This window comes from Lycorma delicatula, chromosome 9, assembly GCF_047948215.1.
Source record: "Lycorma delicatula isolate Av1 chromosome 9, ASM4794821v1, whole genome shotgun sequence".
NCBI lineage: Eukaryota > Metazoa > Arthropoda > Insecta > Hemiptera > Fulgoridae > Lycorma > Lycorma delicatula.
The window spans coordinates 129,174,608-129,190,141 of record NC_134463.1 but is presented as its reverse complement, the minus strand read 5'-3'; the positions used below and the strand labels follow the sequence as shown (position 1 = coordinate 129,190,141).

Here is a 15,534-nt window from a genome sequence, read left to right as displayed (position 1 = left end):
TCGGCTTGATTTTTTGATAAATTTAAATTCTTAACTAAGTCATTTAATTCACCTTGTGATATAAGATATGGGTTATTGAAAGGTAATTCAACATCAAAATCATTGTTGTCTTTTTCAGTACTGCCTGATTCTTCATCACTGCTTTCGAAACAAACATTCACAGGTGGCTCAGAACTGGAATAATTTTACTGTGAGGTAGAGGCCTGATTGGAATTTGCAATGAAGGATATTTTACAGTATATTTAGATCTTTTGGAAATTCCAGACACACTTGTTAAACAAAAGTAACAATCGGTTACATTATCCTTTGGTTCATGCCAAACTATAAGTACAACAAATGGCAAAGCCTTCTGTGTACCTTTCAGCCATCCTCTTAAATATGCAGAATAATTAGTGCATACTATACGAGGAGCCCACGTCTTATCCTGATCACCAATTTTACACTGAAGGTACAAATGATAAACTTTATTAAGTAAAGGTTAATGTTTTTTCTATTTAATTTTACAGTAAACTCACCACATACATAACAAAAGGCATCCACATCATTTACACAATTACAATTTTGAGGTACTTTGACACCACTTTTAACAAACTTAAGACAGCAATAAGGCTGAATAAAATTAATTCAATCCTAAATCCAGTGCTTAATACAAACAACACAGCTGTGTTTTCAGCTACATGTTTTGACCTGCAGAGACATAATTAATTTTGTTCATAAAGGCGCACTCTTCAGTATTAGATATGATGTCATAACATGTGACTGTGATATGATTTAATTATTTTTCATTTATAGCTTACAAATTATGTTAACAAAGTAAAAAAATAAATAAAAAAAAAGGTTAATAAAAATGAACTAACAAAATACAATATAGGAGCTTAAAATGCTAGTATGTTGAAAGATGGAAAAAAAATCTTTATTAAAATTTAAACGTTTTTCAAAAACGGTGGGTGATAGAAAGATCCTGAGTTCATATTCGTTTTCAGCATCAAAAAACAAATTAAAATCATGTATTGCATGCTAGGAAACAAAAATTTTGTTTATCAGCGTAATCTTCATTCAGAACTGATAATTATTTTTACAGTCAAATAAGTCTATACACATTTAATCATTTAAATGATTAAAGATTTGTCTAATCTTTCTCTTGCTATCATGAATGCTTTTTACAGAGCACTATTACTTCATCAAGTGGGCAAGATCATGAGGTGATAAAAGATATATCACGAATTTAAACACATTGCCATACAAGAATGTGTACACAAGTGGTGACAGTGAACTTCCCACAGCTTCATGAATCAGAACGCTGAGTTACACGGTTCTTTATACATTATCATATCGTAAGCACAGGTGAATCTATGAGTTCATTACAGGCAGCAAGGAACAGCAAAGATTTAACAACAAATTCTGCCTTAAACTTAGGAAATCTTAGACAAGATCATTGAAATGATCAAGCAGGTCTATAGAAACAGAAGAATTATTCAGAAAGTAATTGTAGGGGGAATTACACTTCAAAAGGGACAGCAAAACATCATCAGAGGATGAACCCAGAAATCATGGGAAACTTCTGCATGTTGAACATTTCTCTAAAAAATTTTAACAAAATAAGGCAATTCATATCCCTTAGGGTCAGACTGTCATCAGCAATGAGTTCTACTATAATGTTCTGAGGCATCTGAAGGGGGATGTTCAGCAAATCATGTGAGCAGAGACGTAAAGCTAAGCTAATCACATGCTCCATCAAATAATACTCTTGTCTACACAGCTAATAAAATTGTAATGTTTTAATTACATAAACTTGATTGACACTCTACATACTCCCTATGTATCACATTGTAATTCTTTCCTCTTTCCTGATATTATCACTGTTTGCCATCACACAGGAGATCTGGTGCAAATCACAGAAAGTGACTGGCATGCTTAAAGAACGGTACTTTCTCAGGACATTCAATAATGGGAAAGCACTTGAAGCAATGTGCAGTGCACTGCACAAGACACAAATACGAAGAGAATGGTAGCAGAATTAAAACAGGGAGTGGTTTTTTTTTAATAGGTTGACTTGGAATTATATACCTGATTACATGTCACGTAATTTAAATAAGTTTTTAAAAATAGTTATAATACAAACGATCAGGTGAGATTAAACAAAATTGCAAAAAGAAAACTTTTTTATTACGTATAACGAATTCACTCATTTGATGACTAATAGTAGACTCCGAATGCAATCATATCAAGAAGAAAAATAAAAATAAGATGGTAAAAAAGCAAGTATTATTAATATTATAAATTAGCTCTTCTAAAATCCTTTATATTATGGACCATCAACTCTATAGTACATGGAGAACCTAAATATACACATCTATAAGAGCACCCACAATCAACAAGCAGATGATCAATCCAACCCTGATCATTATGATAAGGTCTGTCAATCCATTCAGCAATAGCTCATTGCTGATGAGACACTGTTACATACTGCAACAGTATTGATTACTATCAAGATTACATCAGAATAAGAAAAGTACAGATAGTATACAAAAGAAGTATTCCTTAACGATTCCAAATTTAAAGAAACAATTTACATTATAATGCTTAATTCAGTTTCAATTTCTGTAAACTATTTCCCATTGACCGTCTGGTTTCCTGGATAATGTTTTCATATAGATATGTTTGGATTAATTTTTCCAAAAAAAAAAACTTATTTCCATAAAACTATATCAGTGAATAGAACAAAAAAATTATAACACCAAACTATAATATATATATTAATTTATTTAAATTAAATTTTTTGTTGTCTATACCTGCTACAAAGTACAGAATTAAAGAACATTCTTACCTTACTTTTTTCCTTAAAGCGCTTTCAGGCATAAGCACATCTTCAGTAATGTCTTTTTTTAATTTTACTTTTTTTTACATTTACACAATAGATAACATGATACGTTAAAATTTATAAAACAAATATTTGTTCAGACAATAAAAAAAAGTTTTTATTAAATATAAAACGTTATAATATTAAAATGTCCTTTAACATGCTATCTACATGTTAATACAGTACTGTACTGATTATCTAATTTATTTAAAATTCCTTATCAATTTATTACCAACTTAAATAATATTTATAAGAATGTTCCCATCAAATTCGGTCTGTTCTGTTTGATTCATGAGGCTGAATTTACATTTATATTTTGTAAAATATGTAATCTTTCTAAAATTTATAATTTTTTATTATTACTTTTGGGTTCAAAGTTTACTTTTTCAATTATTTCTAAATTATTTTCCAAACTAGTTATATTACTAAATTAAGTTAATTATTAAACGGTCTCCTACATTGTAGAAACCTATTATTTTTATTTTTAAATGACTTGAAATGTTTTTTAAATCTATCTTTAAAAGTTCTATTTGTTTTTCCACATTTATTGCATTTTATTTTATAAATACCAGAAGAATCGTATTTATCTTTTACTATTTTATTATCATATTTAAAATTTTTTATTACATGATTATCAGGTTTATATTTTTTTATTATTATAAGCATTAATTAAGTTTTCTACAACCTTATTTCTGTAGAAGTAATTTATATAAATATTTACTTATTTTCATTTTCATTTATGGGTTTTAATGTAATAATGTTTATGTTATTGAAGTATTTGGAATTTTTTTTTTTATATATGTTATCGATAAATGAAGTATCATATCCATTCTTTATATTATTTATTTCATCATATAATTCTTGTTTATCATTTATGTATTTTATTGCTTTATTTATCATGTTCTTAAAAATATTAATTTTTTGAGACTAAGGATGGTTGGAATTCCTGTTTATAATAATTTCATTTGAGGTAGGGTTTTTATATACCCAGTTATTATTCGATTGTTTTCTTTTATTTTAATATTTACATCTACATAATTTATGTATTTATGTGTATAATTTATGTTGTGATCCTATTATGTTCTATTTCATATGTAAATTTTAATATTTCATGAAAAGAATTTAATTTATTTAAAATTTTATTTCATGTTTGTTATTTATACTTGGTGATATATAACTAAAAGATCATCTACATATCTGACCTGTAATAAAATTTTATGTACATGATTTACACCATAGACAATTTTACTTTCAAATTCTTTTAGATAAATTTCTGATATTACTGCAGATAAGGGAAAACCCGTAGGTAACGAGTTTTATTGTGTATAACATGTACCATTATATGCCAAATAATTTTGTTTACAAATATTTCTAATTATAGTTAGTATATTATTTATAAATTTTTGGTCTTCACCTGTATTTATTAATTTGTTTTTTTATTAATGAAATTGTATAATCAATGGGAATACTTGAGTACATGTTAGTTATATCGAAGCTTATCATTTTTGTATTATTATTCATATTTAACTTATAAATCAACTCATACCCGTTTTTTATATTATATTTATATTCTAAATTAATTTTTGATCTAATTATTTTACCAATAATTTTAGTAATTATGTAACTAGAAGCGGGCTTGAAATTGATTAACGGTCTCATAGGGATACTTTTTTATGTAATTTAGGCAGACCAGTAAGTTTAAGGGCATAGAGGTAAGTTTACGGTTAGTTTAGGTGCAGTTTAGGGGGTTTATATGGGTATAATCTACTATGGTATTTTAATTTATTATTATAATTACACATTTCTTTGTATTTAACTATGAAACCTTTTGTAATTTTTAGAAATTTATTAGTTAGGTCATTGATTTTTTTTTAAAGTTTTGATTAATATATTTATTTATTGAATCATATTCATCAATTGAAATAACGGGAGTTACCCTGAAGTAGAAAATCCCCATGTCTGGAACATAACATCTATGTTCCACGTTCAGGGCGAAAACAGCTGTACATATGTACTATTCATAATGCTGACTAATGGGGCTCCAAGTGTTTTTCCCTCGGACATAGACTTTTCTTCAGCTGTGTTCCACCTAAGGGCCGTAATACAAGGACTAGATTTTCGGCCACCTGCAAATATGAAAAACTTTAATGATTAAAAAAATGGATTCAAACCACTTTTAGAGCTGGCGATTTGGCGGCCAGTGTTGAAGTAATTGCAGGTATAACGGAGGCCCTTCTGCTGTCCACATGCCCCCCCGCGATGACAAGCATGTAGCTAAGGTGTCCATATTTTTTGGTGCATGGGAGTCCTGAAAACTTTGATTTATAGGGCCTGGAGTCAGTGGAGATTGCGCATTCGTTCTCTGCCAGGATATATGACAGTTCCACCGAAGTACCAGACCAGACCTCCAAGGTTGGTAGCCCTAGAGAGAGGTGTACCCTGGCAGCTAGCCTTGCTACAGAAGGGATTAAAGTGTCATACAAATTGAATAATCTTCAAATGTAACAGAATGTTCACGAAAAACCCTCGTCTAGAACCAGCCATTTCACCTGAGGCGAAACGGAGAAAGAGCACTGAGTCAAGACAGATACAAATTTATGTAAGATTATTAAATACTGTTCACTGATATAGTTTTATGGAAATAAGTTTTTTTTTTGGAAAAATTAATCCAAACATATCTACATGAAAACATTATTCAGGAAACTAGACGGTCTATCAGACGGAAACTAGGGTCTATCAATTCATTCAGCAATAGCTCATTGCTGATGGGACATTGTTACGTACTGCAACAGTATTGATTACTATCAAGAGTACATCAGAATAAGAAAAGTACATATAGTATACAAAAGAAGTATTCCTTAACGATTCCAAATTTAAAGAAACAATTTTTATTATAATGTTTAATTCAGTTTCAATTTCTGTAAACTATATCCCATTATACCGTCTAGTTTCCTGAATAATGTTTTCATGTAGATATGTTTGGATTAATTTTTCCAAAAAAAAAACTTATTTCCATAAAACTATATCAGTGAACAGTATTTAATAATCTTACAATAGGAGTTGATGGTCCGTAACATATAAAAGAATTTTAGAAGAGCTCATTTATAATATTAATAATACTCGCTTCTTTACCATCTTTACCGTCGAGAGAGAGAGACAATACTCATCATCAAAGAACAAATGAAACATCCACACAAAACAATTTTTGATAATAATAAAAAAAGTCAGCATTGTTTTTGGCAACATTTAAATTTTCCTTAAAGTTTTTATTCTGTAGCATCGAGCTGACATTAAAAGATGACATTAGTCATTTAATTAAATAAGATTTGATATCAATGTGAATATTGAAAACACATGTTAATAAGGAAAAAACACTTCAATCATTCTTTATGAATGTTTATCATGTTATATAATATATATATATATTTAAATCAATCTTTTCAAGACCCATATTCCTCTGTACTAATATACAAATATAAACCAAATTGATCCACCTAAGTACAGAAATATGCATAAGTAAGATGACACTTACCTTAACCTTTTATATCTTTACAAAAACGTTTTTGTGGAAGCCCACATCTTCAGTTGTAATTTATTTTAAATTGTTTATATCAAATTATATATTGCATTCAAATTTATCAAGATGATATGTTTTATTTTAAAAATAAAAAATAAATTAAAACTTTTTAAAATATAAATTATAGAAAAAAAATTAAAACCTACATATATAAAATATGACATCAAATTTGGTAAAAATTAAAATAAATAAATAATTAGGATAAAATGCACATGTAACCTGGCCAGCCAATGCTACAGTACTCGTGGATTTGAAACAATTAAATTGAATTATTACTGATAATTATATAACTGGATAGAGAATCCTTATAGCGTAAAATACAATTAAGTGTTCAATATTGAAACATACTCCAGCACTGCAGAATGAGCGGTTGGGAACTAAATAAAACCATTGTACGCTTGCGTGACTATAATCATGGTGGTAGGGATGTTTATTTTACTCAAGTCAGATAATTAAAAGAACAGTCATTTTCACAACACAAGCAAATATTTATGGAGAGTTGTAGAAAATGTATATAGAGATCAGGTATATAGTTATATAAAGATCAGTGTTCAAAATACAAAATCAGAACACTTCTACTGCATCGGTTTAAAAAATGGTTTTACACCTACTCTTACACTTACCTCTGCGCATGCTCAGTTTCATTTTATTTAGTTCTCCACTCATTTTGTGGTGCCAATTTATGCTTCAAATTTTACCAGTTATATAGAGATCAGGGTGAATTATACATAATCGTTATTTGAAAAACTCCTTCCATCTACTGCAGCCTTTTTAAGTGTGTCAACTTCATATTCTATTTGAAGGTTGATCAATTTTAATTTCCTTTTACATTTATATACATAAAATTTCACCAAGATAAAATAAATTAAAACTTTTTAAAATAAATATTATATAACTTTTTTAATTAATATTATATTTCTTGATTTTCAATATTTTCAAATTGGTTTGAATACTAGAGATAGTGTTTTTTTGTTAATAATAAGGTGGTCAAACATTAGATAAACCCAATTTTCCATTTTTATAATGTTTAATATGTTCAAGAAATCTGGTTTTAAAAGACCTAATAATTTTTCCAACATAAATGTGGTCATAGTGATTTCATCTTATTTTATAAATTCCACACAAATTGTAGAAATCAGTACGATTACTGTTTTTTAAATGTTTTATTATATGGTTATTTGTCTTGTATACAAGTTTAAATTTATTTTTATCATAAACCTGTTATATTTTCAACTATGTGTTTATCAGTTTATAAACATTTTAAATATACGTTGTCAATTTTTTGTGTGTCATTTATTGGTATTAAGATAAAGTAATTTTAATTTTTTAAATTTGTTTTTTATATATTATCAATTAAAGAGTCACTATAACCATTATGTATAGCGATATGTTTTATAATATCTATTTCTCTGTTTAATTTATCTTTATTTTAATTTTTATTATTTGTAATTAATTGCTCTATTAATCATGTTTGTATATGTATTAATTTTGTGTGACCAAGGATGATTTGAATATCTATGTATTGTAGTTCTTATTGGTGGTGGGTTTCCTGTATACTGATGTTACAAATTGATCACCGTTACTAATTTTGATACTAACATTAAGTAATTTATTATTCTATTCATATCGATTTCAAAAGTAAATTTCTAAACATTATAATATGAAATTAATTTATTCAAAATTATTAGATGTTCATTATACATAACGGGATTATAAACAACAAAAATACCATCGACATTCAGATTCCATAATAGGATATCATGGGTATGAATAATGCCATAAACAATTTTATTTTCAAAATCTTGCAAACAAATCTCAGCCATGATGACTGACAAAGGAAAACCCTTCAGTAAGGTATTTTCCTGAGTTCAATTTTGTCAACAAATTTAAAGTAATTTTATTGGCATGTATTTCTAATGATAGTAATAATATTATCAATAAGCAAAGGGTCTTCATGATTGTATATTAATTTATTTTTTATTACGTTAATTGTTTTGTCTACGGGTATGCTAGGATACATATTACTGATATCATAGCTAACCATCCCAGTTTTTTCTCCAACTGTTAAATCTTTTAATTTATTAAAAATTCAAATCCATTTTTTATATTAGAATTAAATTCACTTTCATGCTAAGTATTTTATCTATTATTTTGGAGATAATATAAGATGGAGCAGTTGTATAACCAATTAAAGGTTGCATACGGATCCAGGTTTATGTATATTTGGGAGAGCAATTGGTTCAAAAGGGTATAATCTGGAGTGATATGTTAAGTTATTATTATAATTAAAAATATTACGGTATTTTGCTATTAAACTTCTAGTTACTTTTAAAAATTTATTAGCGGGGCCATTTATTTCTTTGAAATTATTTTCTAATAATAATAAAAGTTTAGACATTTTGGAGAAATTTTATATATAAAAAATGTAAAAGGAAATTCAAAGTGATCAGCCTACAAACAGAATATGAAGATGACATGCTTATAAAGGCTGTAGTAGATGGAAGCACTTTTTCAAATAATGATAATGTATAAGTTAATTTAATTTAATTCACATCCGCACAGTACTTTACCATTGGTTTAACACTGGCTGGCCAGGTTACATGTGCATTTTATCCTACTTATTTATTTTAATTTTTACCAAATTAACATCATATTATATATAAAAAAAAAATTACCTTGATAAATTTGAATGTATTTGAGTGTAATATGTAATCTGATGTAAAGAGTTTAAAATAAATTACAACTGAAGATGAGGGTTTCTACCAAAACGTTTTTGTAGATATGAAAAAATAAGATAAGTGTCATCTTATTTATATTTCTGTACTTAGGTGGATTATATATATATATATTTTTTTTTTTTCAGTGTAGACTGCTACATCCCAAGAACCCAAATAGCCACCGTAGGTGACCAAAAAAAAATGTCAAACAGAAAGAGCAGGTTATAACATCATTTTAAAAGGCAATGAACAAATTTTTCACATACAAAAAAATTGGATACAACAACCCTAATGAAAATAGTGGCATTTAATATTTTTCACAGCTGGTTTCAAATTAGTCTATAGTATCTCTTAAATAACTGCTTGAAAAACACATTTGTTTTTGAAAATCCTCAACCAAAGTGGTGACCATTTAATATTTTACAAAATTATAACCGAAGTGGTGATCTCATAATGAAAAATATTGTTTTGAGGTTAAAACATTTGTAAAAATTTGATTTTTTTAGTGTTTCACTTCAAAAAGTTATTTAAGTCACTGTAGACTGCTTTTGAAACTGATCATTTACTGACAGAAGTTGATTTATATCTCCTGGTGATTATACAAAATGACCACCAAACAGCTGATTTTATTTGGAAAGTTCAATAATTCTGCATCATAAATCAATTTCTTTTAATAAGTTTCTAAAGAACATGCTTATTTCATCAATAATTACAAATCTACAATCATTCATTTTTTTTTGTTTTTGTTAACTAATGAGCATGAAGACTGAGTTACAGTAATATAGAAGAATTTATTAATAAACTTTCTCAATTACTGACCCATTTACAGTAGCTGCTTCAATAAGGGATAGAAGAATATGTGAAGTACAACTCCGTGTTTGATTTAAATTAGCAGTGTTAAACTGAAGCAGCATACTCTCTTTGGATCCATCCATTCCCTGAACAACTGAGTGCTTAATTCCCATAATATTTGTTGAATTCTTTATAAATGCAATTTTATGTTCTAGAGTATTTATTACACTTAACATTGCTTGACTGAAAGTTAAAGTTGTGTTAAGATTGTGATTCCTGGATATAGCATTCAGCTTTTTTTTTTTCAATAAATTGATCAAAATTTAAACAGATTTGCTAAGCTTGTGCCTAACATCAATTTCTCTTAGGCCAAGATCAATCTCCTGATTATTCACTTCATCCGCAACTTGTATCTTCTAGTCCTGATGTTATTTTCTTTCATTTAAAATTTTTTCTACCAAATTCAACTTATCAGTTTCTCCTAGATTTTCCACAATTTGTTCCAAATCAATCGCTTCACTAAAACAAATGTAAATCATTTTAAAACATCAAGCTGGAATTCTGTATCACTTTGTTTGCAGCTGGGTAAGAGTTAAATGTATTGCTTCCTGAGAACTCGTATCTTGTTGAAAGAAGATTACAAAGTTCATAGTCTTCCATTTATAAATTTAGCCAGTGTCAATTACAAATGCTACAGGATTTAAAACTAATGCTACTCTGTATCATCTCAAATCCCAAAGCCTCATGACAGACCATTTTTAGTTGATCTATCATCTGATGAAAGATTACTCAAAAACATTAAAAAACGATTACTCCAATCTTTTCTTATTTCAGCCCTACTTCTTTCTTGTTGTACAGAAACATGTCAGCGTACCAAGCATGTTCCGTGTATTTTAGATTTCCTATGAGGCTATCACAACCTTGATGAAAATACTGAAGAATAGAGTTACTATTTACATGTAATTATTTTTGTTTATTTTTCTGCCGTTAAAGTAACACAACAAATAAATGAATATGCAGTATACTCAAATTCCACCCTCTCTATGCGGTCAACATTGATCGAGAGTGTGCCAACAGAGGAGAAGGAACATAGTCTTAATCGTATTACATTTGAGCCAGTAGTATTAATGATAATCAATAGTACGGCACAAAATAATGCAGGCTTCATTTCAAACTGCTACAAAACAATTGTGAGTCTATTGTCTAAATGAAGTCCATCTAATCATACTTTCCCAACAGAAAATTCATTACATTTACGTTTCTGACAAACTACAATACATTTGAAGCCTGCGCATCAAATTTCAGCTTCCAATAAATTTCTTTTATGAATTTATTTTTTTAATTTTTTTATCAATAGAAGTACATTCTAACAAAAAAGAAAACCCATAAATCATTTAAAAATGGCACTGTTCATGAAAAATAAAACACATTGGGAATAATAATGAAAAATGCATAAAAATAAAATTAATGATGTTTGGTTGAAGCAATAATGAATATTAGCAAAACAATTTTACTATACTCGTATTATAAAAAAGTGTGAGTCTTTTATTTTAATAATAAAATAATGTACGATTACTAACCAGTATCAGTAAGACAGAAGAAAATATTAGAGTTGCATAATACCACCTGTCCAACAGCCACCTTTTAAATGAAGCTATACTTTCTTCTGATAGTAACAATTTGCGCAACGTAGCTAATGGGCCGGAAGGATCGACCTGAAACAATTTTCATTACAGAATAACCGTGAAGATAATAAATATAAATTAAATTTTTATTCATCATTAATTTGAAAAATCTTGGAATATCTAACATTTTATAAAAGATTTTTTTGTCCACAATGAAAATACTGATAGGGTGCTGGGACAAGACACCAACAACCCATACTGCTGGGCTTTCCATTCCCTTAGAACTCTTATCAACAAGGCTCCTCAAGCCACATTTGATGAGCAACCAGTGAGGTCTACTGTCTCCTCATGAAGCTGCAATACTCTACAACATATCTTTACTGGATGTCCGTGCCCGGATTGACCTCTGTGAGACACAACTGCCCCATAATAGCAGGGATTAGGAAATTAAACCTTTAATTCCATGAGGAGTGTGCTGGGCACACTTCTCATGGAGTAAGTCCAATCCAACATATATCAGAGTCAAAGAAGGGGAGGTTCACTATTGTTTGCATATCAGTGTACTATTTAAAGACAATGTTCCAAAAGTCTTGTCAATGGGTCACACTCATGATACCCTACAACACATCATTACAATCGGCCACATCCATTACCAAACAGATACACACAAGGAAGGGACCTGTTTAGAAAAAAATTAGAATGAGGTCAAACCTTCTGCATCACTTAGAATACAGTAACTGCACTGGCAATTTTAAGGATAAATGGCATGTGATCTGTAACATTTATTCATCAGGATAACGTGTCAAAAACTTGATTTAAAAAAGCACCTAACAGTTTCCAACCGCATAAAAACTAAAATTAAATCGGATAAGAAGAATGACATAAGTAGTTAATATTAATACAAATAATGACTACAAACCTCTCTGCACTTTTGGAATACATCACAGTAACCATTATAATCATTACAAGGTGTTCCAGGTTTTGAGAACATATCTGGTATGTCATACGGTGCACTGTTCCAAGCAAATGATGATCTACAAAATAAACATAAGAAATATATTTTCTAAAAATACAAAAAACTAGAGTAAATTTTTAAATTTCAATTATAACCATTAATTTTTTCATATATTACTTGTTCAAAAGTGGCATTTTATTTGTTATGATTTAACTTTTTCTAATTATAAAAATAAATTATTATAATCTATAATAAATATACAACATTTTGTAATCAAGAAACAGTGACAGAAAACAAGACACAGAACTAAACAATTATGTTAATGATTTTTTAAATATTTGCTAGAATTATGTGTTCAGAACTGCTTCTAATATGTACATTAAAAATCAATGAAAAGAAATTAAAACCGCTATTATAATATTCTGTAAAATTATGTCATAGTGATATGATTAGGAACATCTATTTATCATGTTTATTATTAAGTGAAAATTATTATTTTTTTTAATAAAATCTAGCTATATCAAGACTCCTCTTTTGGGAGTTGAGTGAATCTCTGTTAAAAACTCTTAAGAATGAAAATAAAAAAACATAACAACAAATGGGAGATAATTACAGTAATGGTTGGGTTGAACTACTTATGTAAGGTTATGACTTTTCGTTCATTAAAAAAATACATACCAGCAAGATAACTGGTAATACCGCTTTATTATGCATTTTTCTTTACGTAAAAGCTATTTTCACTATTAAATATTTATTAATTAACACATTCACATGTTTCTATTCTCTCATCAAGCAAAATGAAACTGCCATCTTTATTCTTCTCTGATAGTCAAGCAAACGTACATTTTGTCTATATTTTGTCAGATGGTGTAGCCTACAATCACATGTTTTAATCTTTTCTCATAAGTAAAAATGAAACCACCATTTTCCCATCTATACTTCATCAGATGGTGCAAGCTATCAGGGTTAAAAAAAAATACTAGTATATGTATCAAAAGGCTATTGTGAAAAAACTATTTAATAGATCATATATATAAATACAATATAATAATGATAATGGATAATAATTACTAATTATTAACAAAAAAAAATAAAAAATAAAAAATCTAATTATATTTTTTGTAAGGGTAAACACATACATTATATACTGAACATTATTGAGTATCAACATACACTTTGGGTATCACAACCACTATAAAAACAATTTCATTGTAAAAGTGTTAGTAAATCTCCTTAAAGTGTTAGTAAATCACAAAAACACAATGAAATAAAAAAATACAAACCTCCATAAAACACTTATTATGTGTGAAGGTATCCCTCAAAAAACTATTGTGTGCCCAGTATTTGAAAAAAATTCATATATAAACTGAATACTATTTGCTACTGTCAAACTTCTTTGAAACTTCTTTGTTTTAAATGCAGAGAAAAAATATTTAATAAATTAAGTTGTGCAAAAACTAGAAAAATATTACAAAAATTCACTTTCCATGGGACTGTTAAAATATAACTAACAAGTGATTTAGAAAAAATACAACAAAAAAAAAAAAAACAAGCAAGCTACTTAATAGTTATGAGAAACGTCTATTTAAAGTAACATTATTTTGCAATTTATTATTTTTTAATTGAAACAGCACTGTAGTGAGTGAAGTTTTATAATATTTTTCAAGATTTTGCATGAGTTAATTTAATAAATATTTTTTGTCTGCGTTTGAAGCAAACAATTGTGTTTTAGAGAAGTTTGAGAGTAGCAAATAGTATTCAGTTTCTTTGTAAATCAATTTTTCAGATTCAGAGCAAACGATTGTTTTTGAGGGATATCTTCACACTGTGTGTTTTGGAGATTTGTATAATTCATCATTTCTTTTACATCATTCTGTTTTTGTGATAAGGAGATTTACTAACACTTTTGATTAAATTTTAAAGGTAAATATGTCCCATAAGAAAATAATGTTAATTTTATGATAAGTGATAATAATATTATTACAGAATGTAGTCACAACTAACAAAATTTTTTATTATAATGATTGAACATTTAGATACTTGTATTGTCTTCAAATTTGTTACTTATAAAAAATATATACACATATATGCAAGCTCCATGTTGCAGGATAATTAATACAATATACCGTAGATTTATAATCAACAAAAATATTTCATCAAAAAATGAAAAACTGCAGAATATATGAAATAATATAAATTGGTTATCATTATAAAAGCTTATTGAATAATTCACAATTAATTTAAACATTATACCTGTCATATAAAATCTGCACAGCAATGTTAATGTATATACCAGGTTTCAAAAAATACAGTTTCAGAACATTTCTTTTCTTTAAGAACCCCAGTCTGCTTGGTGACAATTGATGAGTTATTCAATGTAAAAAAATTAATATACTAATAAAATTAATTTATTCATAATATAATCCAAGAATAGAATACATAATACACAGTCTAAAAAATTTTTTACAGTCACTGTAAAAAAAATTCCAGGACTGAGGTTATAAAAACGGAACCAATGGTGCAATCTTGCGGGTAAGACTGTAACTTCTTGAGAAAAGTCTTTTGAACAACATAACTAAACCTCACTCAATTTGGATTAGCGGTTCATGTTGATTATTTTTTTGTGCCTATTATCATATTTTTAAAAATGAAACAACGTGAGAACATAACATTTTCTTCTTGCTCAGAAAAAACGATACAAAAACTTTTGAAACGATAAAAGAAGCAAATGACAATGAAGCTATGTCTCATCTGTATGTGTTATGTGTATGAGTGATTTGTTTGTTATTGTGATGATCAGATGTCATTAGAAGATGGTGACAGAGGAGGGAGGCCAGTCATCAGCTGTAGTGATGCAAATGCGCTGTAGCGATACTGAACACGTGCGTGGATTACTGGAAGATATCTACCGTGCATTGAATATTGTGCACGAATTACTGCTGCTGTTAACAAGAAATTCTGAAATGTTTATTGCATATAATTTGTCATCTCAAAAAAAGAACTATCTT

The 15,534-nt window shown here is 28.1% G+C and overlaps 1 protein-coding gene across 1 annotated transcript in view; it reads right to left on the bottom strand.

Annotated features, from left to right (window-relative positions):
* Window positions 1-15,534, bottom strand: part of Kul (Kuzbanian-like) — a 383,998-nt gene that overhangs the window by 12,442 nt on the left and 356,022 nt on the right. The window contains exons 12-13 of the mRNA XM_075375246.1: window positions 12,491-12,605; window positions 11,527-11,661 (exon numbers count right to left, since the gene is read on the bottom strand). Of these exons, the coding sequence (XP_075231361.1) occupies window positions 11,527-11,661; window positions 12,491-12,605 (250 nt within the window). The remainder of the gene's footprint in view (window positions 1-11,526; window positions 11,662-12,490; window positions 12,606-15,534) is intronic.